Here is a 23,408-nt window from a genome sequence, read left to right on the forward strand (position 1 = left end):
GCAGCTGTTTTCTCAGGTCAGCCTGTGCTAACATGCCCCAAGCTTTTCCAATAACAAGCCTCCGACAAAAGCTGAGACAGAGAGAAACAGTGTGACGGAGGCGAACAGCTTTAACTGTTCGTATTTACACAGCTGTTCGGGCCCTTTCGACGCAACTGTTTTTGCAATAATTGGTTTTTAGTGAAAAAGAGGCTTCATCCGTGCCAGAGGAGTAACGGAGCGGTTGAATGATGGTGTCTATCGTCTACAGGGAAATGTTCCTGGATAAATCACTGGTACGGAATTACAGAACTTGTTTAACCCCCGAGTCAAACATCGCTGCCTCTTACATAGGAAACTAAAACCAGGCCGTTTCTTGGCAGAGGCGAAGCACGATGGATTCCAAAGCCTGTGGTCATGGAAGCAAAGGAGAAAGCCAGTGATAAAATATTTGAGATACAACCAAAAACAACATGGCACAAAATACACGCAGCAGTGGTTCATTAAAACATTGTGACCCTGTCTGTGAAAACCCTGCTAAAGTCATTTACTGTTTTTTTACATAAAATCATCCTACATAATGTAAAGAACATTGTGTGAAAGCATAACCTTGATAAATTTAATATTGACTCAAATCAAACTTTAATGCTCCTAATCTTATTTTATTAGATAACGGGCCGGTTTCCCAGACAGGGCAGACTGAAATGCATGTTTAAACTGCCTTAATTTAAAAACATCTGGGGCCTCATGTATAAAGCATGCGTACGTACAAAACAGGGCTGGAAACGTGCGTACGCCAGTTCCCACGCAAAGATTGTGATTTATAAAAAAACAAACTTGATGGGAGAATGGGCTTGCAGGGTGGGATATTAGGATAGTTCATGTACGCACACTTGCAGGTGATCTGTGATTTATAAAGGGAACATTGCTTTGTTTTATAAGTCTTCATAATTTTTGGTGTATGCCATTTTTGGCTTTTGTGCGTACGTAGACTTTTAGTAAGAATCCTACGCACAGTTTAATACATGAGGCCCCTTATCTTAACATACAGTATGTATGTGCAAAAGTCTTATGCCACCGCCACCAGCTTTGTAGTTTAAGCAAAGTTTTAATGTCTATCCATATTTTTTTTTTACTTTTTTTATTAAAGGTATAGCGGAGGATTTTCTTGAATTTTAGAAAAGAACCGCCTTCTCCACTTTAAAAAAAAATGCAATTGCACAACACTCTTGATTGACAACTAGGAGGACCAATAGTCTTGATGATCCACCCGGAAATAGAAAATCCTCAGCAATACCTTTAAGATACAAACAGAAAATACAGGAAATATGTAAACAAAATTTTCTTTATGTATCAGTCAGTATTTGGTGTGACCTCTCTTGGCACAAAACACATTTTGAGCTGTTTTGAGGAGATTAAAATTAGAAATTAGGATTTCATTTATTTAAGGTTTAAGAGATCCTGCAGCTGCCTGCTATTGCTCAAGTAAAATGGGAGTTTACTCCTAAATACTTCACACTTTAGCTTATACTTTATATTGTTTTTAATCCTACATACAAATTTGTTGTATTTTCTGGTTGTATTCTAATAAAAAGACTGAGAAATAATTATATATGATCACTATACAATTGCAAAAACAACAAATCTATTGGAGGCATGATGGCTTTGCACTTTGTAATGTTTTATTGTAAAAACTATTTAAATGTCGTAATATAACTAAGGCAAAGTCCTGGATTAATCTAAACCCTGTCAAGGAAAATGCCCTTTTGAGATTTTAACCTGAATTTTACAGACAGCGTAACTAACATGGTTGCAAACATACACACCGACTTATATAAATGGATTATATTCTATGATTTGGCATTTAATAAATACCCTTATAAAAAGATTAATAGCCTCAACAATGCAAAAATGCTGTGCGTAATTGCATCATAATCATCATTTTCAATGCCGAGACATTTTCTATCTCACAAAGATATAATCCAAACACGTGCATCTCATTCCAGAATAGCATTAGCCAATAAAGCTTTTAGAGTCAACCGCACAGACAGTCTGGGGAGAGATTACAATGGACAGTTTTATGGCTTTTATGGATTATCTTTACCTCTGTTTATAGTAAAATCTACATTGAAATGGTTGTACGACAGTGGGTATACAGTAGGCTTCCTCACAGTTTAGGTACGTGACGCTACTGCCATCCAGTGGTGGTAATGTTAATGTCATCTTACGGTCAACATAATACATAAGATGATACATATTACAAGGTAATTCATTAAATTAAGGCCTACATATGTGACATTGGGTATATTTTGTTCTGTTATGTGTTCATTCACAAAACTGGTAATATTAATACAGACAATATGAGTATGAAATATGAAACTAAAGAGGTTAAGAATTACTGTTTTTGAATATTTGCAATTACAAAATGCATAAAAAATAGTTTTCTGGCAAAAAAAAACTCACCTTTGATTTTAAGGGATGTTCCCTGCGGTTTAATGGGTTTGGTTCCGGTTGCCCAGTGGGTGGGTTTGGGAACGACCTTACGAGGTGCTGGGGTCTCCATGGGACTTTTATGCCCACCTGTTCGCTTCTCTCGGCTCTCAACCTTAGAAGCTAAATAAGAAATAAAACACATAGTAGATACAATCAAGCCTGATGCTTCTGTTTGTATTTAGAGTAGGTTTAGCATTGCCATTTATATTCAGCAAACAGGTAAGTCCATGCAAATGTATTTGGTGGTTTGAATTCCCATGTGACGCTAAAGTTCCTCAACCATTTCTTCATAGTTAGGTAAGTGCAGCTTTTAGAAATGTCATGTTCATAACTTTATTTCTTACTCATAAATGCACACTAGAAAATTAGAATAACATTTTTTAAGTCTTCTACATTTGTTGGGTATTATTGCTTTTTGTTTGTGCATTTTAATTCACAGATTTCCTATTAAGTATGTTGCCTCCAAAAACTCCCAAAAAGTATTTTTGTCACATTCCTTATTGCATAAATATTTCTCTCATCTAAAATAAATATATAATGTATAGACTGATTTTTTTCTGAGGTCTGGACTCCATCATCAGTGGTTTAGGAAAATAAAAACCGATGATTCAATATATTGGTAATAAATGCATTCTCTGATCATTTATATTTAAAGATTTGACTGTAAATGTCAAATCCATAATGCTCACTGCTTATATCTCAAGATATAAGCAAATGGATGATATCAGAAAATGATACACTGATGTAAACACAAGAATAGTAGTCTGTTAAACCTCAAAATATCATTAGGGACAGTTTCCCAGAGAGGTTTTAGATTAATCCAGGACTAGGCCTTAGTTATATTAGGATATTTAATTAATTTTTACAAACAAACCTCACAAAAAACAATACTGGTGTACATCTTGAGACAAAACAATGGCACTGATATATGTTAAGATATGTGAGTGCAAGGTGTTTTTAAATTAAGGCATCTCAAACATGTATTTTAGGATAAGCCCTGTCTAGGAAACGCCCCTAGATCTAATAATATTAATTATTTTATTGCTTACGATCATGGATTACTCTTCTGACACCTATTATACGTTTTTATTTAACTAAACAACTGAGACATAATGAAGTAAATCCACAAATATCAGCCTTACTTGCTTCCAGACTTCCAGCAGAGGTTTGATCATTGACATTATGATGTGGCATTGACTGGGTCTGGATGATTTCTGAAGTAGTGTGATGGGTCTGAGAGTCAGTGTTTCCTCGAGCCGTTACAGCGTCCAAAGCAGAGCTCAAGAGACGATTCTAGAGCCAAAAAAATACAAAAATCAGTCTGTTAGCTGTATCGCATGCTCTTGGTAAAACGTTACAAAAAAGCTGTACCGAAACTGTGCATATTAGTAGCTCAAAGTTACATTATTTGTTATATGTGTATTCAAGTGCTACATTTAGGACCCTGTCCAAAATGCCCCTATTTGGGTGGGAGCAAAAACGCGCTGTTTTAATGTCTGTACCTTTACATGCAAATGAGCTCCAGCTCCCCACTTCCTTACAAACAGACAGTGAGAGCTTTCAGTTCAAATAGATCTGATTAATATAGTCTGAGACAATAGTATTGTGGACAGAGTACAACTCACTGAGGGTGGAATTATGGTAATGCATGACTGTAAATGGGCAGGGCTTTATCAATGTGACCTCATATTGATAAGAGAATCAAAACGGCTTGTCTAATAAGACTGCTTTGGTTTTATGAGGATTAAAAAATAAGGAGCGGGTGGATATTTTTCATCAAAGGATGGTTGCGTTCACACACTGCCAACACACATTATGTTCAAAACTGGATTTTGCATAATAGGTGCCATTTAAATGTATGCATTTGGCTGACACTTTTATCTAAAACGACTTACAGTGCATTCAGGGTCCACTTCTACAGCAATTCTCTACCAATAGAGCAACAGGAACACCCTGATTTTTTATGTTATTTAGTACTAAATAAAATAAAATATGAACTGTAGAATAATGAAGAAGTAAAAGAAAAACACAAATACTTGATACAATAAATAAGCATGTAATAAGCAAACCTCGACTAACATTGTAAGTGGACTTCAGGTAAAATGGTCACACTTTATTTTACAGTGTCCATGTTACAGTGTAATTATATAAAGCAACAACATGTACTTACTATAGGGTTAGGATCAGGGTTTGGTTTAGGGTTAGTTGCATGTAATGTGCTCCTAAATAGCTCAGTGGTAGATCATTGCGTTAGCGGCGCAAAAGGTCATGGGTTACAAACCTAGGCAGCACACACACACACTGATAAAAAGAAATGTATACCTTGTAATGCACTGTAAGTCACATTGAATTTAAGCATCTGCCAAATGCATAAATGTAAATTATGCATAATTAAACGTTATTACTCTAGTAAGTACATGTAACTTGTACACTAATATAATGCCTATCTGTACAACATATTAAGAGTGCCATATTCTGCACCTTCAGATCTGGACAGAGTAGTTGCCGTTGATACCTGCAGTTGGATCTGCTGACACTGAATCATCTCCAGGTGTTGAAGTCTCTGCCGGATCAGAACATTCAGCTGCTCTTCCAGATGGGCCGCTCTAGCAGCAGATGTGTCCGCTCTTCCCTGTGGGATACTGGAGTCGGATGCCTGCAGTCTCTTCAGATCAGCAGTTAACCGAGCGATCTGTGCCTCCATCTCACTCTGAGCCTTACAGTTATAGAGTATGACCAAAAGTGACTGAGAAGATCTTGATCAAAGGCACAATACTAATAGATAATGGATGACTTTTAAAAAGGCTTATAGCTCAAGGATCATTCTAAATGTATAGGGATAGCACTAAAACATACATTTGTTTTTTTAATTACATTAACACTGTAAACACCTTAAAGAAACGTACAGTGGGGCAAAAAAGTTTTTAGTCAGCTACCAATTGTTCAAGTTCTCACACCCAAAAAGATGAGAGAGGCCTGCAATCCCCGTCAAAGGCACACGTCAACCACGAGAGACAAAATGAGAAAAAAAAATCCAGAAAATCACATTGTCTGATCCTCCAAGAATCTATCTGCAAATCATGGTGAAAAATAAGTATTTGGTCAATAACAAAAGTTTATGTCAATACTTTGTTATATACCCTTTGTTGGCAATGACAGAGATCAAACGTTTTCTGTAAGTCTCCACAAGGTTTTTACATATTGTTGCTGGTAGTTTGGCCCATTCCTCCATGCAGATCTCCTCTAGAGCAGTGATGTTTTGGGGCTGTCGCTGGGCAACACGGAATTTCAACTCCCTCCAAAGATTTTCTATGGGGTTGAGATCTGGAGACTGGCTAGGCCACTCCAGGACCTTGAAATTATTCTTACGAAACCACTCCTTCTTTGCCCGGGCGGTATGTTTGGGATCACTGCCATACTGAAAGATCCAGCCACGTTTCATCTTCAATGCCCTTGCTGACGAAAGGAGGTTTTGAGTCAAAATCTCACGATACATGGACCCATTCATTCTTTCCTTAACTCGGATCAGTTGTCCTGGTCCCTTTGCAGAAAAACAGCCCCAAAGCATGAGGTTTCCACCCCCATGCTTCACAGTAGGTATGGTGTTCTTTGGATGCAACTCAGCATCTTTCTCCTCCAAACACAAGAAGTTGAGTTTCTACCTAAAAGTTATGTTTTGGTTTCATCTGACCATATGACATTCTCCCACTCTTCTTCTGGATCATCCAAATGCTCTCTAGCAAACTTCAGACGGGTCCGGACATGTACTGGCTTAAGCAGGTGGACACGTCTGGCACTGCAGGAATTGAGTCCCTGGCTGCATAGTGTGTTACTGATGGTAGCCTTTGTTACTTTGGTCCCAGCTCTCTGCATGTCATTCACTAGGTTCCCCCATGTGGTTCTGGGATTTTTGCTCACCATTCTGGTGATAATTTTTACCCTACGGGATGAGATCTTGCGTGGAGCCCCAGATCGAGGGACATTATCAGTGTTCTTGTATGTCTTTCATTTTCTAATAATTGCTCTCACAGTTGATTTCTTCACACCAAGCTGCTTACCTATTGCAGATTCAGTCTTCCCAGCCTGGTGCAGATCTACAATTTTGTTTCTGGTGTCCTTTGACAGCTCTTTGGTCTTGGCCATAGTTGAGTTTGCATTCTGACTGTTTTAGGTTGTGGACAGGTGTCTTTTATACTGCTAACAAGTTCAAACAGGTGCCATTAATACAGGTAACAAGTGGAGGACAGAGGATCCTCTTAAAGAAAAAGTTACAGGTCTGTGAGAGAAAGAAATCTTGCTTTTTTGTTATTGACCAAATACTTATTTTCCACCATAAACTGCAAACAAACTCCTAAAAAATCAGACAATGTGATTTTCTGGATTTTTTTCCTCATTTTGTCTCTCATAGTTGAAGTGTGCCTATGATGAAAGTTGCAGGCCTCTCTCGTCTTTTTAAGTGGGAGAACTTGCGCAATTGGTGGTTGACTAAATACTTTTTTGCCCCACTGTAATGTCCTTTTACCATTGTGTATACTGTTGTATGAATGAATGACCGTCTACCTTCAGAAGTGGAGCAGTGGCAGCAATAGCAGCTGCTGATATGGCTGCCACATTTCCAGACGCTCCAGTATCTCCTGATGGACAAGGAGGATCACTGAGGGTTTTTGGAGATTGAGATCTTCCTTGATCTAATAGCTGTATCGTCACACTCCGGTTTACAGGTGCACTCTGAGTTCTGAAGGACCGAAGATTCAAATGATCCAAAGCAAAACTAACCAGGTTTGATCAAAGTCAAGTACAGGACAATTCAAGCAAACGTTACCTCTTTTTGAGTGCTGCAGAAACTGCTCCTCTACCATCAGCCGAGTATCTGGAAATGTGCACATCTTCACCTGCAGAAATCCACAGTCGGTTCACATTATTATCATTATTAAAGAGTACATATTATGCAAAATCCACTTTTACAAGGTCTTTGGACATAAATGTGTGTTGGCAGTGTGTGAACACAACCACCCTACAATAAAAAAATTATCCCTCTCATTCATTTTTAATCCCCAGTAAACCAAAGCAGTCTCATTAGACTCTTGTTAATGTTACATCACACAAACAAAGCCCCACCCACATGCCACTGACTGGTAAACCCAAAAGTTTTTCTCAATGTATTTGTTAGCACGTTATAGCATGAATGCGGCTAAAGATACTATTGTCTCAGACTTTATTAACAACAAAAACAAGATTTTTGCAAAAATTTTTATTAGTTAAATGAGTTAAACTCTTCATTTAAATGGGACATTTCACAAGACTTTTTTAAGATGTCAAATAAATCTTTGGTGTCCCGAGAGTACATATGTGAAGTTCTTACATTAAAATACCCCATAGATAATTTATAATAGCCTGTTAAAATCGCCACTTTGTATGTGTGAGAAAAAAAAAGTGTTTTGGGTGTCCTTTAACATGCAAATGAGCTGATCTCTGCACTAAATGTCAGTGCTGTGGTTTGATAGAGCAGATTAAGGGGAGGTATTATCCCCTTGTGACATCACAAGGAGAGCCAAATTTCAATGATCTATTTTTTCACATGATCGCAAAGAATGGTTCACTAAGTAACTGGGTTGAACTTTTTCACATTTTCTAGGTTAATAAAAGCCCTGGGAACCCAATTATAGCACTTAAACATAGAAAAAGTTAAGATTTTTATGATATGTCCCCTTTAAAGGTACACACATGACAACGCTTTGCGCTCCCATCCAAATAGGGGCACATTGGACATGCTATAACAAATGATCTGTGGGGTATTTTTAGACTTCTAGGCACACCTGATCTTGTAAAAATGAGCATAAGATGTGTTCTTTAAAATACCCATTTAATTGACCAGTTTGATTTTTGCCTGTAATTGAAACCAATGATGAAATAAATATGAAAGATAAAAAAGGAAAAAAATAGACACACCTTTTAATTTTGAGTTTTCTGTCTGCATGATTGCTTGATCTTTGCTTTTCTCTTTTCGGGGCTCCTGCATAAGCAAACAGATGCCATAGTTAATAAACATGAAATGCACAATATACTTATATATATATAAAGTAAAAATATAAAGTACAAAACCGTATAATTAAAGTATAAACTCACTTTGTTTAAAACTTTAGGAGCCTGCTTTGGTGGTCCACGAGCTTGTTGTTCCTTGGGTCTTCCTAAATATACACACATATATGAATATGACTAATTATTTTTGTCAATTTAACGCATATGTCGTTCATTGGCATCAGTTTGGAGGTGTTACCTGTGTTTAAAGCTGGAGGCTTATTCACGAGCAGGCTGTCTTCATCTATACGCCCGTCATTTACAAACGAAACATGTGGAGAGTCTGACAGTCTCCTGATATAAATATTCACTTTGTCATGAACCTTGTGTTGTTTTTCCACTCCGCTGGGATCCACTGGAGCTCTGGTTGAGCGAATTAATACATCTGCAGCATCTGAGCTCGACGTAGAGTCATTGAACTGTGTATTATTGATAACAGACACACCAGGGTCCATAGCCACTCATATCCCTGCTGAAAACAAGCCCAATTCTTATGGTTTCCATTACAAATACCATTATGAATTATTAGCTTTTTATTAGAACCATTAATAAACATAATAATAATTTGGGACATAGATGTTCTGTTGGTTCCCTCCCACTAACCCAACATTACCATTGTAGTTTCCATTAAACAAATACAATTCCTACTATAACCATTAAATAAGAATTCCTGTGGTGGTTTTTATTGTTTTTAGCAAATATATCAGTAATAAGACAGGACATCAAATACTTATGTTCCTTTGTAAAAGTCATTTTAAATCTTTAAATCGATAGGCAATGTGATTTTAGTGTTATTTAATAGTAAAAAGATCAAGCAGACAGGTTTCATAGGCAACTGTAAAGCATTTATAGATGTCTTATTGTACACATGTTCTCATCATTGTGATTATTGGATAGCAAGAAGTGACAGACGTCAATCGCGTTAACTTTTTTGTCAATGTTTGTGTTTTTAAATTTCCCGCCTGTAAAAGCAACATCTTAGATCGGTACCTTATCTTTAAAGTAAAGTACCTCATTCAGATCTGTTTTGAAGTATTTTAAGAGACATTAAAGTGTGTAAGGTTTAATACAACTGTAAATCGACTTACTGTCCAGCGACGGTTGTCGTTGACAACATAAAGTTAACAAATCCGTGAAACAGAAAACAATATAACGACTTGCGCATAATTATTTCAAAATAAAAGTCTTCTCCGCTCACGTTTGATCCGAGGAGCCATCGAAAGTGCTGCCCTCATTTGGTCCGAAACAGAATATGTTTACAAAATGTATATATGGTGTGTGTATATGTTTACAATATGGTTTCCTCTTATTTGTGGAAAAATAATTGGAAAAAAAATCAGACGTTTATATTGATGAAGTGAGTTAAAATGTATGATATCCAATTTTACAATAATGCTTAGAATCTTGAAATAATTAATCTTGAGAATGCTTAAAAATAATGACATTTTAATTCTATTTAACATTTAAAGCTTACTTTGACTTATTATCAGCATCTTTCTACCTAAAGACGTGTTACTTATAATTTTTAATTCTAATGTAAGGGCTTTTATTTGTTACGAAAGTGCCATTGTGAATCGACGGATGTCTCGCTTGTTCTCCTTGGTGGTTCACGTGTCCTTCACATCCTGAGCTCTGACAGCAAAGGTAACGTTTTCGTTGTAACGAATCGTCGTTCGTCCTGGCACATTTATTGAATAGATTTTTATTTTTTATAAATATAGCAATTTTAAAGACATTTTTACGTAATGTATTTTTAGAAATTTGATGTAATGCTAAAGGCTAATCTAACGTTAGCTGCACATCACACTGATAGAGCATCTGTTATTTGTTTATTTGATGAAGGACTGCACTGTCCTAAATTCTATGACAAAACATTTGCTGAAAGTGATTAAGGATTAATAATATAATAATTTATTTCGCCCACAGCATCCCATTATATTCCAACTAACGTTATGGCAGCTCAGGTCACTGAATCAGATCAAATCAAACAGGTAATAAAAGTCTTCCAGACGTTACGATATAATACCATGTATTAGTCTACTGATTGTTATAAAAATATTAGTATTTATTGTTGTATTGTTTGTCTTTGCAGTTCAAAGAATTTTTGGGCACCTACAACAAACTGACAGAAAACTGCTTTATGGATTGTGTCAAAGATTTCACTACAAGAGAAGTCAAACCAGATGAGGTGTGTTATGCACTTTTATGTTGCAATAGTGGATATATTTTCCCACACTGAGATTATTTTATAAAATATTCTTAACCATTTACTTCATTGTAAACCTTTTCAGTCCACTTGCTCTGAGAGCTGCTTACAGAAGTACCTAAAGATGACACAGAGGATCTCCATGCGTTTCCAGGAATATCACATCCAGCAAAATGAAGCATTGGCTGCAAAAGCTGGTTTATTAGGACAGCCGCGGTGATAAACTGCTATTTCAATGGACTCCGACCAGTATGCCGTTCTCTCTGTGTTCCAGTGTTGAGAATGGATCTTCAAACGTGATCCCTGCACTGCAGAGAGATGAGGGCGAAAGTCATCTGATCTCCATTAGATCTTCAGATGACTGGAAGTGGGGATTTTCTTTCATGAAGGACAGATACTCTACTACTGATCGATGCAAATGATATGCTATTAAATAATCTTGAATTATTTGCATTGTGCCATTGGTTATTTGGTTTCATGAAAAAACGATTTCCCCAAAAATGATCAGTTTCTTGAAATATCATTTTGCATTTCATTTACTGTATAGATTTCTATTGATATGGTAAATGTGACTGATCAGCGTAAATAAGAACACAAAAATAAAGCATTGAGTTTTTGGGACATGTCATTAATTGTAATAAAACTTAATTTTTATTTCACCTTTGATTTTGGGGTAAATCTGTGACCTAAACATGTTACAATTAAAGCAACACTATGTAGTTTCCATGTAAAAATGACTAACAGCTCCCCCATGTGGTTGAAAAGTGCAACAGTGCCTGGTATCAGACACTCTTCTACAGGCAGGGGGAGGGGCGGGGCTGTGTGCTCTACCCTCCACCGCCACTTTCACCCCTCGTTCAGACAGCCAGCGACATTATCGCTGTGTGTCGCTTGTCTCTTTCAATGAGGCGTTTCTAAATCTGCTTGTGATAAACAAATGAGTACCATCCCATCCAGTAACTGACGAGAGAAGGATGACGTGAACTCCACTGCTTCGTTCTTATTGGTAGTCGCTCCCGAAAGTCGCTCGACATTTGCATAAAGTTAAACTTTTCTTAACTTTCTCGCGTCGCTGGACACGCCCATACGGTCGCCAACGGTCGCTGTCGCTCGTGTCGCCGGAAGTCGCCAGGTTTCCATTGAAATGAATGAGATCGCGTCGCTCTGCTACTGCTTGTCGTTGGCTGTCTGAACGAGGGGTCAGAGTGTGCTTGTAGCAGCTAGGAGGCTTCTCAGGTTGCAGCAACAGTACAATTTGTCTAGTTAAAAGTTGTTTCCATCACTGAAATAATTTTAGAGACATTATTTAAAGGTAAAAAACTACATAGTGTTGCTTTACAGCTATTAAAGACAAAGAAAAACAGATACATCTGAATATTTCAAAACTTTATTAGAAATGAGAACTCCTCTTCTTATTTTACATAAAGATACAATGGCTTTGCTCAGGAACCTAATGCCTTCATTCAATTCAGGAATCTGTAAATAAACTGAAGTCACAGGGAAGTGAATTTTCACAATTTCATCTCAGTGAATAATCGTAACTCAGTAAATGTTCGACACAGTCATGGGTTCATCACTCTAGACAGCTTGGTTTAGGTTCCTAAGTGGTGGATTATATATATACACAGTCTAAAGATGTGCTAATGCGTCTACCAACTTGACATAGAAAAGAAATTAATATACAAGGATGTACTGTTTTAAAAAATAATATAAATCATTTTTACAGTTTGTGTAAAATGTATTTTCAAATACATGGTTTTTGGAAGATCTATTTACAAAGGAACAGTAAGAAACCCCCAGGCTTAACATATTCGCATGAGAAGCAACTGATTTATTCAATTGGTCAAGAACTCGAAAATAAGAATAAATGTTTAAATTAACAAACAAAGTACCAGGAAATCAAGGGGATGAAAAGCAGTTCACCAATTTTTGGTGTTCAATAAAGGTCTTAAGCTATTTGGGCCCAAACGAAACGGGAAAGGACACTGTTTACTGCACAGTAGTAGTTAGTTACCCAATTGTGACATCGCATTCAAACGATCAAGATGACCTCAAAAATTGTTCCTTCTACCCCACCGACTGAATTGAACATGGGGGGATTGTGTGACTCTCTTGTAAAAAATACAAAAACGCTGTCCACGTACTGAATAAATATATTTAACAAGTTGCAAGATAATACCTTTATTTTACACAAAATTTCAGCTCTAGAAATCTTTCATTAAATAACTTCACGGCTGTGATATATACTTTTTGAAATTTTCCATACTAAAATAAAAACTCTGCAATTACATATAAAAAGACAAAATACAAGTTGCAAAAGGAAATTAGTCCACTGAAAACAGATTTGTCTCGTATTCCACTGTAAACATTTTCTCAAGTTTTTTTCCTCGCAGTTTTCATTTCTTATTTTCTTAAAAAGAAGAAGTCGACAAAAATAGGTTTTTGCATAATTTTCTGCGCTCGCGCACCAAGATGAGTGGAAGACGCCGGCTGTGGTTTTCAGTAAACTACATTCCCGTTTGCAATTGACTTTGTCCTACTTTTCCAAAATAGGGCACTCTGCTGTACTTTGGCAGTTCTGATGGAGCAAGCGCATTACAATTGACCTTTCATTGAATAACCATGTCCAGCTGGTTAAGTTACCATTACCTAGGGATCTCATACGAGCTTCTTACCACGTTCTCGTACGAATGATTGACTACTGCATCCGAATTCGGGTTTCTGTTCAGGGTTTGTAGCGAACAAAGTGGAAAGTGCCATTAAATTCTTTCTGGATGGATAAATTGTAAGCTTTGATACCATAGATTACATTCAACCCTCACATGGAGTCCGTTCCCTGGTGCGGTAGCGACAGCGAGCGAGTGGAGGCAGGGTCAGTTTACAAAGTGCAGAAGGTGGGAGTGGCCAATAGGACCCAGATGAGACATGGAGGCGGGCAGTCTAGTGCTATTGGCTGCTTGCTCTCGCTCATCAGTATGTATGTCTCTGAGGAGGAGGCGCCGGCAGAATGCTGAAAGGCAGAAGTGGGGCGGGGCACGGGCGTGGCATCACCTGCACTCGACTGCAACAGTGTTCTGAGTGGGGGAAGCTGAAGACGGGCTCATACCCGTGTCTGATGAGCCTGACGATGTGGATGCCGTTGTGTGTGACACTGTTGATCAAAAAGTCAAAGCTCAATTCACAATTACTTTTCTCTGATAATATAGTTGACACAAAGAACTTGAGGAAGGAAACCAAAACTGTTGTTTGACACCATGTACACAATTAGTCCCTTATGCTATTGCATGATTCAACGCATAATCAGCCAAAGTCCGCATATTTATACGGGGGCCGCATTTTTTTCCAAATACGCCGCACTTTCGCAGCATAAATTGCAGATTTTTGTGTACACAAAATATGCAGGCTTGATTTCATAATCCCCGCATTTCTGTAGCAAAAATAACATGTATCTCAACAGAAAGTTGAAAAATGTTGCATTTACTTCACACAAGCAAAGTGACGTGAACATCATTCAAAGCTGCAAACAGTTTTTGCAAGTTCCAGCAGTTTCATTGCATAAATATCCCGCATATTCCATCGCATTTTTTAAGAAAACGTGCCGCAAGATCAAGGATTTTTGCCCGCAACGATCACAAAAAAATTCTGGAAGGACTGCACAATGTTGCTAGAAGTATAGTTCAGTTTTTACAAATATACCCAAGGGTGAACTGTAGGGATTTTTGTAACCGTGCGTACTTTGTACGAATAAGTCGCTCATGCGCATACAGGAGAATGTAGTATGGGAGACGCAATGCATTTTGTCGCAATGTGTCAAATGTCTCTGTACACGTCGTACGTGTCAAATAAACTAAAGTTTGCAAGGCTGTGCTTTTAACCACGCAAGTATGTTCACATACACGTTAAAAACAAACAATACTCTGGACTTTAAGACACAAGATCTTGACAAAAAGCCAGATAAGACTAGAGCCCGACCGATTTATCGTTTTGCCGATTTTATCGGCCGATATGAGCATGTCGCAGATATATCTGTATCGGCGTATAAGCCGCAGATATGCGCCGATATGAACGTTTGTTACAGAACACATTAAATGCATTTGAAAGATGTAAGTACTTGTTTGTCCAGCAGAGTGCGCCATACTGGTTGCTAATGGCGACCCAGATCACTCACTGTAGTGACACCAGCCAATCCCCCACCCCCTTCACTTCAGTCAGTCAGTCTCTCAGTTCAGGTGGCTGCAGTCACGCAGTGTCTTCTTCACAACATTTTTACACCTGGTATTAAGACGCGCTTTGGTCGATTGGATTATAAATGGACAAGAGAGACGCATTCCCGCTTACATTTGGTGTTTTTAATCCGTCTCTTTGTCGACTTGCGAGTTAAAACGCAAGCGGGAGAAATGACGCGAGACGGAGAAATGACACGTTTAAACTACGCGCAGCCGTGCACTTATATAACACTATATGAGATTACTGCTGCTTGTGTTGTTAGTTAACACGCTCATTTCAGAGCAAATGATTCAATAAGCTCGCGCAACTCTACACCCTTGCTAAATAAAAGAGGCGGAGCGAAGACGCATTAGTTTTATTAAAGTCTAAAGTTTGCACGGAACCCTGGGTTTGTGTTATAAAAACGTTGTGCACAAGCACAACATTAAACATAGCGTACATTAGTATGTGCTCCGTCAAGCATTGTCTTCGTAACTGTGAGTGGCTAACTAATTTGTGAAGTACACAACTTACTGTAAAGCTAATATGAATCAATGACTTCATAAGTTTCTCTTTATAACGTTATTCTCGTCAAAACTGCAAATGATGCAAGTTTTATGTATTTTGTTCTCTTTGTGTTTTAAAGTTATTTATAATAAGTCAAGTTTACTTTTTAGTGCACTGATATCCAACTAATTTTGGATAATAAAGTTTATTGTTAACTTCTTGCCTATAGTACATATCTTTGTCACATCAATATAAGTGTTGGATCACCACATTTGTGAGTGATCACCACATATGTGAGTGATCATTGCATTGCATTGTATTTATTCATAGTATATTATGTTAAAGTATATAGTGTATTCTATGTACAGTACTTTAGTATAATATACTGTAGTATATACTGAACTATAATGTACACATAAAGAATATCGGCCGATATATCGTTATCGGTCTTTTTTTACTCCCTAATGTCTGTATCGGCATCGGCCCGAAAAAACGCATATCGGTCGGGCTCTAGATAAGACTATCCCATATATTAACGGTTTTATGTCAGACTGTACAATATATATCTTAGTTAAAACTTTGGCCACGACTGCCGGTTCTTTTGCACATCAATCAGATTCTGGCATCCCCAATGACATGTGAAATTGAAAAAGTACCACACAAACTCATGCAAGTCTTTGCTCTTATGTTACCATGAAGAAAAGCTAATTGGATTGCTTTAAAGAATGAGCAGCCGAATGCTTCTGCTATTAGACAAACTTGGCATAGTTTTAAAAAGTATGATCATAACGCAAAGGTAACGCTAAATAAGACATTTATGTTGCACATTATTACTAGTATTAAAGGTGTAGCAGAGGATTTCTCGAATTTTAGAAAAGAACCGCCTTCTCCACTTTTTAAAAAAATGCAATTGCGCAACACTCCTGATTGACAACTAGGAGACAACTTCAGACAAGCCTTCCGTAAAGCGTTAACACTTCTGTCACATGTGAATGTACCGAAATACTTTCTTTATACTTTCATAATCCTCAAAAAATGAAAATCAGTAATAAAGGTTTAAATAATCAAATAAAACTACAATCCTACCTTCTCTTTCCTTCTTTTTTAACCTTTTCCGCCTCCTGTCAATGGATGCCACTTCAGACTTGAGTGACATGTAATACTTCCTGATTTCCTGCAGCTTCTCTTGCAGAAATGAAATTCGCTCGGTACTCGACATGTTGTCCAGATCAGCTGTGGATGAACAGAAGCAGGAACCGGTCAGGACCAGACAGGAAGTAACCCATTAATCATACTGGACTATAGAAATTACAGCCTCAACTATACATATCTTTGGATAAAATTGCTTAAAATGTCTCTTTAAAGAACACAAAGATTTTAGGCATAGCTGAAAAGCATTTGCCATTACCAATTTCTATACTAGCATATTAAAACAGTTATGTAAAAAAATAAACTCACAGTTTCTACCCGTATAAGCGGTTACTATTAAAGGGCACCTATTAATACTTTTACAAGGTGTAAATGTGTGTTGGCAGTGTGTAAACACAACCCTACAGCGAAAACAAATCCACCTTCTCCTTTTTTAATCCCCATTAAACAAAAGCAGTCTCATTAGACATGCCGCTTTGATTCTCTTATCAATGTGATGTCACACTGATAAAGCTCCGCCTATGGCAATTTACTGACAGTCCTGCATTGGCCTCAGTACGCTGTCTGCCATATCTAAATAGTGAAATGGTATTCTCTCAAACTGTATTTACAAGAATCAGATCCTTTTTACCTGAAAGCTCTCACTGTCTCTTTTGATAAGGGAGTTAGGAGCTGTAGCTCATTTGCATTTAAAGGTACACACACAAAAAACTTTTTGCTCCGACCCAAATTGGGGCATTTTGTACATGCTATAATAAATGATCTGTGGGGTATTTTGAGCCGAAACTTCAAAAAATTTTGGGCACACCTGAGACTTATATTACATCTTGTAAAATGGGCATAATAGTTGTCCTTCAATAATTAACCACATAACTTTTGACATCAAAATTTAAACTGCATGCAATAAAAGTAAAACTTTATGGCAACAGCATTTCAAAGTAAAACATCTGAAGGCTTCTAACATTTTTTAGCACACTGCTTTATATTAAATAGAGAGTTACCCTGTCTGCCAACCATGAGAACCTGTCTACTAAGTGCATGTCTTTACATCTGCATAAAAAAAGTCAATGTGTCGAGCTTCAAAACTCAGTTAGCTGGCAGGACCACTTATATGCGCGGGGGGAAGGGACGGACGGCTTCTCTTTGTGCTTGTCTTTCTCCATGTCTTTACTATTGGGAGAAACCAGAGCAGGTGATCGGGAAAGCTTCTGGCTCTTGGGCAGGCTGGAGTGCTTTACTGGGGTTAGCTTATTTGAACTGTCCATGGCCGATGGGTCCTCGCTGTCGCTACTGAGACCTGGAGACATACAGAGAGACAGCGAATGTCAATAAAGAACAAAAACTGTAATCTTACAGAAATGTAACAAATACATCAAGTAACCTTCATCAGGGTTCCCACACTTTAGTTAACTTGAGTCCTTTTCAAGGACCTTTCCAGGTGCAAATCCCCCTCAAATTCAAGGACTAAACGTGTGAACAGATTTCGAGTGAGAGCAAGGTTACATCGTGTTATCTTTTAAGATACATTGTTACCGTTCCTTTTGAGGGAACTTGCGCTGCGTCACTGCCGTGACACTGGGGACGCCTCCAGGGGTAAGTGTGTCTGAATGTGTATATCAATTCAACCAATGGTGAGGCTTAACGACAAAGACAGGGTGACGCGGGAGCCAGGAAGTATATCGCTATCTGAAATATATCGCTATCTGAAATATTGCCAAAGACAAGGAGACGCAGCGTCTCGTTCCCTTCTCAGTGAACAACAGTTACATACGTAACCAGAGACGTTTTCATGTGTCAAACACAACTATTCAAAAAAGCATTTTGGTATGAATCAACATTCGCATACGGAAGATATAAGCATTTAAAGCGAACAGTTTAGCACGTGAATTTTCCCCAGAAAACTTCTTGCATAAAATAGATTCAAGCACTTTCAATGACCTGTATCTATGTATGTATATTTTCAAAAACTTCCCAGGGCCTTGAATTTTCCCCCAGATTCACAAACTTTCAAGAATTTCAAGGACCCGTGGGAACCCTGCTTTATGTGCTAGACTGTCAACATAAAAGGAATCTAAAGACGACTAAAATATTGAATACTTTACACACACACACAAAGACATTGAAAGACTTGAACCGTAACAACATTGCAATGCGGTTGCAAAAGAATTTGTTAATGTCAACCACAACAAGCATGATCTGGGTCAGAAGTGCCCAAGCTTGGTCCTGGAGGGCCGGTGTCCTGCAGAGTTTTGCTCCAACCCTATTCAAACACACCTGAAGCAGCTAATTAAAGGTCATGTTCTTTCTGATCCCAGTTTTAAACCCTAGTTAGTGTGTAATGTTGCTATAACAGCATAAATAATACCTGTAAAATGATAAAAGTCAAAGTTCACTGCCAGGCGATATATTTTCTTTAACAGAATTCGCCTTTCAAAGCCTACAGCGAACGGCCGGTTTGGACTACAGTCCTCTACTTCCTGCTTTAATGACATCACAAGAACAGTTTTTTGACTAAACTCCGCCCACAGGAATACGTCAGTCGCCAGCTAAGCTAACGGCAAGCTAAGCTGCTATTGAATCACAACACACTAAACAAGCTACACAATCAGAACTCAATACACATTTCTGAAGGAGGGACTTCATAGAACTAGTAAATTGTGTGAAAAATACAGCGTTTTTTTACACATGAACACATACTAAAAAAAACTTCCAGGCAGGGGTGCGGAGGCAAGTTGGAGCTAAACTCTGCAGGACACCAGCCCTCCAGGACTGAGTTTGGGCACCCCTGATCTGAGTTATTAAGAATGTGTCGCATACGTGGTGCAAGTCGTTGTAGTGATGCTTGCTTTATAAATAGCAATCGATTAGTGTAAAAGTGCACTGTGACAAAGTCATCACGTCTGTTATTACATCTGAAAACTGGAGCTGAGGTTTATCAGACAGCCAAGAGAAGTGTGACATCACATAACATCAGTTATGAAAGCGAAACCAATCTCTTGTATCATCATCTCTGACCTCATTCTGTTTTTACAAACCTTTAGTTTTTCACATGTTTAATACTCGTTTTAGTACGCAACTTAAGGGTAGCAGTGCAAAATTATCAATTTTAAGACACGTGTAGATAACTGTGATCTTACCTGCTCCATTCTTCTCTGTTTTGCAGACCACACTTGAACGTTTCTGGCTGCGTTTCTGCTTCTTGGACAATGAGCCTGTAGTGCAATCTAATAATCTTTTCTGACCTGAAAATTCAGTTTGGCAAAATAAAACAACTTATAAGATGATCAAGCATAAATGAAATAATTTATCAATAAGTTTTACGCAAAAAGAGCTGGGTATTGCAATCAAATTGTGATTGAATCCAACACTGAATCGTTATGAAAGGAAAATGCCACCGTTTTTCAATATTTTACTATGTTCTTACCTCAACTTAGATGAATGAACACATACCTATCTTTATTCAATGCATGCACTTTATCTCTGTACAGTTTGTCATGAAAGTGTTGGAATTTAGCCTAGCCCCATTCATTCCTTAGGATCCAAACAGGGATGAATTTAGAAGCCACCTCCATGTTTTCCCTATTTAAAGACTGTTACATGAGTAGTTAAACGAGTAAGTATGGTGGCACAAAATAAAACGTTCTTCACTTCTTTGCTTAAATATTTAAATGGTCTCTAAACTAGGACCGTTTGTTGCGATACGATACCATGTTGATTCACTCGTCCAGCGGTATGGTATTTGGCGGTACGTCAAGCTTTTCTTTGATGGAATTATGAGTCCATACAAAAAATGTACCTATACTTTAATATTAATTGCCTAGTTAAGCATTTACATTTTTACATTAACTCACAAATGCAACCAATATATTACATGAACATTTAATTAAACTCCTTAAAAAAGGCACAAACTCTGTCCCGATTGGGACATTTACATAATCAAACTAAAAAACAATTTAAGTTCTGTTCAGGGGTGTGTTTCCAAAAAACATTGTTGCTAACACGTTAGCAACTACGCTTTTGGGAAACGCACCCCTGTTCAAGTTCAACGAATGCAAATATTCAGATTCTTCTTCCAAACAGCGATTAACCTGATTCAGCCAAATGCACACATTAAAGGACACAAGATGAATTTTTAAAGGGACCAATCTTAATCAGTTATTTAACAAAAGTCCAAAGGGGTCACGGTGTGATCACTTAACAGCGACATCTTTGGTGCCAAAAACCTTAACTATTAGTATAAGTTTGTTTAGAGGAATGCGAGGCAAATTTCAAAATGCAGAGATGAATCAGACAGCCAAGAGAAGTGTGACATCACATGAGATCAGTCATGTTAGCGAAACCATTCTCTGATATCATCATTTTTGACTCTGCTAGAATATTTGCCACATTTACATTTATTTTAACGTTTAATTAAACTTTTTAAAAAAGGCACAATCTTTGTCCCGATTGGGACATTAAAAACATCAAACTAAAAAACTATTTAAAATAAAATGAATAATGAAGGAAAAAAGTCAAATAAAATTAAGCTTATGATGGCAACAGTCAAAGCCTTTAGTGTTTCAGCTAGTGCTGGCAAAAGGTTTTCTGCTAATCTGTTTGTCCAATCGGAAATGCGTAGATGGATGTTACGTTACGTGGAGAGTGTCAAAATGAAGGTACCTCATATCAATATTTTATGTGTGGCATCAATGCACTGATTAAATTTCTAACGACACGATGCATCGGTCCATATCGATGTATTGTTCAACCCAGTCTCACAAAGTTTCGTGATATAGTCACATATTTTTTTGATTCTTTTTTCGTGCTATTATCACGAAATTTTGTGTTTTTTTGTGATCGTATAACGAATTCCTGTTTTCGTGTGATTATCACGTATTGGTTACTCGACTGTTTTGTCCTATTTTTAAACCATTGTTGCTTCGGTTTAGGGTTAGATTTGGTGCTTGCATTAGAATGTCACTTTATATATTGATCTATATTATTTTTTCTGATTTATTTTTTTATATGTCGCCTGACGTTAGGGTTAGAGTTGGGTTTGGTTAGGGATGTCATTTTATGTAGATCTAACCCTAAACCGAAGTGACAATGGTAAGAAAATAGGACAAAACAGTCGAGCAACCAACACGTGATAACCACACGAAAACAGGAACTCGCTACACGATCACGAAAAAACACGAAATTTCGTGATAATAGCACGAAAAAAGAATCAAAAAAATACGTGACTATATAACGAAATTTCGTGAGACAGGGTTGGTATTGTTACACCCCTAGTCCTTATTGTCAAGCCCTGCCTCTGACATAAAGCATGGACATTAAGAATCAATTTGGGTAATTCCTGCTATTGTTTCATCAAACTGAAGATCAATTAAAATCAGAGAATCAATTTTTTTAACCCAGCCCTTTATGCAAATGTTTAGAAACCTTTGACTGACCTCTGTCCTTTGCATCTCGGTCCTGTAGTGAGATGCTGGAGTTGCTGGAACTAGCACTAGCATCAAAACTATGAGTAGACTCATTTTCTCCTAGACCTTCTTGCGATTCTGCCACGCTGTCCACCTCGATCGTAGCGTCGCTTTCGCTTTTAGTGCTGTGGGACTCATCGGGGCTGGGGGTAGACGACGGTGAAAACAGACGAGGAGGTCCCACCGGAACCAGGGCGTGAGGAAGATGTTCCGAAGGCTCCAGAGGCTGAAGCTTAACTTTCTCTTCCTTCATCATCATCAGTAACTCTTCACCAGATGGTTTATCCTTCTCTTCTGGGTCATCGAGGTCAACTTCATGACAAACCAGTGCTTCGGGGCCAATCTGAGGCATCATTTCTTCGTTCGTGGCTATTGTAGGATCGTCCAGCTCAGAACATAGAGGTTCTAACCTGATGTGCACCTCTCTGGTTAATGCGGGCATCTCAGACTTCACCTCCAGATCTTTGCTAGGTGATGACAGTGTTGGAGTAGGATGTTCTTCGGGATTCTGGGTTGGCTCAGGTCTCCTCTCAACTTCTGATGACTTTTCCAAAGGTGGTGTTTTCAATGGAGACAGCATATTAGGTTCTTCCTTTCTATCCAGGCGAATCTTCTTTTCCGGTGTACGCTGTTCAGCGGTTTTGCGCTTCACAGCGCCGATTCGTTCTGAAGGCCAGACATCCTCCGTGGCAGAGTCCGTGTCCGAGCCAGCCGTGTCAGGTAGGCTCTCCGCAGGACTGCTATGCTGTGTTTCTTGCAATTTCTTAGCAGGCCGTGGAGGAGTGCAGGGTTCCTCTGTCTCTGAATGATTAGCAGTGGCGGGTGTTTGTGTAGGAGTCTCTGACTCCGGTTCTCTCGGTTGAGGCTTATTTACTCTTGATTTTGGAGATCCATCATCAGACTCCGGAATCAGGGTTGTGTCTTCTTCAGGTTTGTCTGTGTCCTGGAAGTTGGGCATCTCATCAGGACTATTGGGACATTCGGGCTCGTCCTGTGTAGGTTCTGAAAATCTGCTCTCATCCTCCTGAGGCTCATCTTCCACCTCTTCATTTTCTGTCGGTGGTGGATCGGTTCTCTCCGTCCACTCTGGCTTCTTCTCGGGAGAGTCCTCACATTCGCTATCATCTGAAGAGTTTCCTGAATCTAAGAAAGACAATGAAAATCAACGGTCACCTATTAATCCTAATCCTTAATCCTGGTTTCCTGGACCAGGTTTAGATTAATCCAGGACTAGGTCTTAGTTATGTTAGGACATTTAAGTAGTTCTTACAAACGTTACAAAAAACATAACAAAACAATGGCACTGATATATCTTAAAGGGATACTTC

General features: G+C 38.2%; 3 protein-coding genes and 2 non-coding genes across 6 annotated transcripts in view; 1 reads left to right on the forward strand and 4 right to left on the reverse strand.

Moving 5' to 3' along the window:
• kiaa0586 (KIAA0586 ortholog) overlaps positions 1-9,767 on the reverse strand; it is a 177,882-nt gene extending 168,115 nt beyond the window's left edge. Inside the window, exons 1-9 of the mRNA XM_055171508.2 lie at positions 9,639-9,767; positions 8,750-9,022; positions 8,599-8,660; positions 8,422-8,485; positions 7,295-7,364; positions 7,033-7,207; positions 4,988-5,188; positions 3,615-3,765; positions 2,443-2,592 (exon numbers count right to left, since the gene is read on the reverse strand). Of these exons, the coding sequence (XP_055027483.2) occupies positions 2,443-2,592; positions 3,615-3,765; positions 4,988-5,188; positions 7,033-7,207; positions 7,295-7,364; positions 8,422-8,485; positions 8,599-8,660; positions 8,750-9,005 (1,129 nt within the window). The 5' untranslated portion in view covers positions 9,006-9,022; positions 9,639-9,767. The remainder of the gene's footprint in view (positions 1-2,442; positions 2,593-3,614; positions 3,766-4,987; positions 5,189-7,032; positions 7,208-7,294; positions 7,365-8,421; positions 8,486-8,598; positions 8,661-8,749; positions 9,023-9,638) is intronic.
• Positions 9,768-10,100: 333 nt separating this feature from the next.
• On the forward strand, positions 10,101-11,205 carry timm9 (translocase of inner mitochondrial membrane 9 homolog). Its single transcript, XM_055171513.2, has 4 exons — positions 10,101-10,194; positions 10,477-10,541; positions 10,643-10,738; positions 10,842-11,205. Exons 2-4 carry the CDS (start codon positions 10,503-10,505, stop codon positions 10,974-10,976), a joined length of 270 nt encoding a protein of 89 aa, XP_055027488.1. The 5' UTR covers positions 10,101-10,194; positions 10,477-10,502; the 3' UTR covers positions 10,977-11,205.
• A 920-nt stretch (positions 11,206-12,125) lies between these two features.
• Positions 12,126-23,408, reverse strand: part of arid4a (AT-rich interactive domain 4A) — a 32,714-nt gene continuing 21,431 nt past the window's right edge. For both annotated transcript variants that reach the window (XM_073869990.1, XM_073869992.1), the window contains exons 21-25: positions 22,051-23,223; positions 19,756-19,860; positions 17,705-17,915; positions 16,556-16,698; positions 12,126-13,907 (exon numbers count right to left, since the gene is read on the reverse strand). In XM_073869990.1, the coding sequence (XP_073726091.1) occupies positions 13,804-13,907; positions 16,556-16,698; positions 17,705-17,915; positions 19,756-19,860; positions 22,051-23,223 (1,736 nt within the window). In that variant the 3' untranslated portion in view covers positions 12,126-13,803. The remainder of the gene's footprint in view (positions 13,908-16,555; positions 16,699-17,704; positions 17,916-19,755; positions 19,861-22,050; positions 23,224-23,408) is intronic.
• LOC129418377 (small nucleolar RNA SNORD53/SNORD92) lies at positions 19,550-19,631 on the reverse strand. The gene has a single exon (XR_008636141.2). It is a non-coding gene; the product is annotated as a small nucleolar RNA SNORD53/SNORD92 (small nucleolar RNA).
• On the reverse strand, positions 20,901-20,982 carry LOC129418375 (small nucleolar RNA SNORD53/SNORD92). Its single transcript, XR_008636138.2, has one exon. It is a non-coding gene; the product is annotated as a small nucleolar RNA SNORD53/SNORD92 (small nucleolar RNA).

This window comes from Misgurnus anguillicaudatus, chromosome 7, assembly GCF_027580225.2.
Source record: "Misgurnus anguillicaudatus chromosome 7, ASM2758022v2, whole genome shotgun sequence".
Lineage (NCBI taxonomy): Eukaryota > Metazoa > Chordata > Actinopteri > Cypriniformes > Cobitidae > Misgurnus > Misgurnus anguillicaudatus.

Excerpts from the sequence above, each read along its gene's own strand:
- timm9 (XM_055171513.2), top strand. The coding sequence starts at position 10,503 with ATGGCAGCTCAGGTCACTGAATCAGATCAAATCAAACAG. Across the intron at positions 10,542-10,642 it reads AATCAGATCAAATCAAACAG|TTCAAAGAATTTTTGGGCAC; the intron begins GTAATAAAAGTC and ends TTGTCTTTGCAG. Across the intron at positions 10,739-10,841 it reads GAGAAGTCAAACCAGATGAG|TCCACTTGCTCTGAGAGCTG; the intron begins GTGTGTTATGCA and ends AAACCTTTTCAG.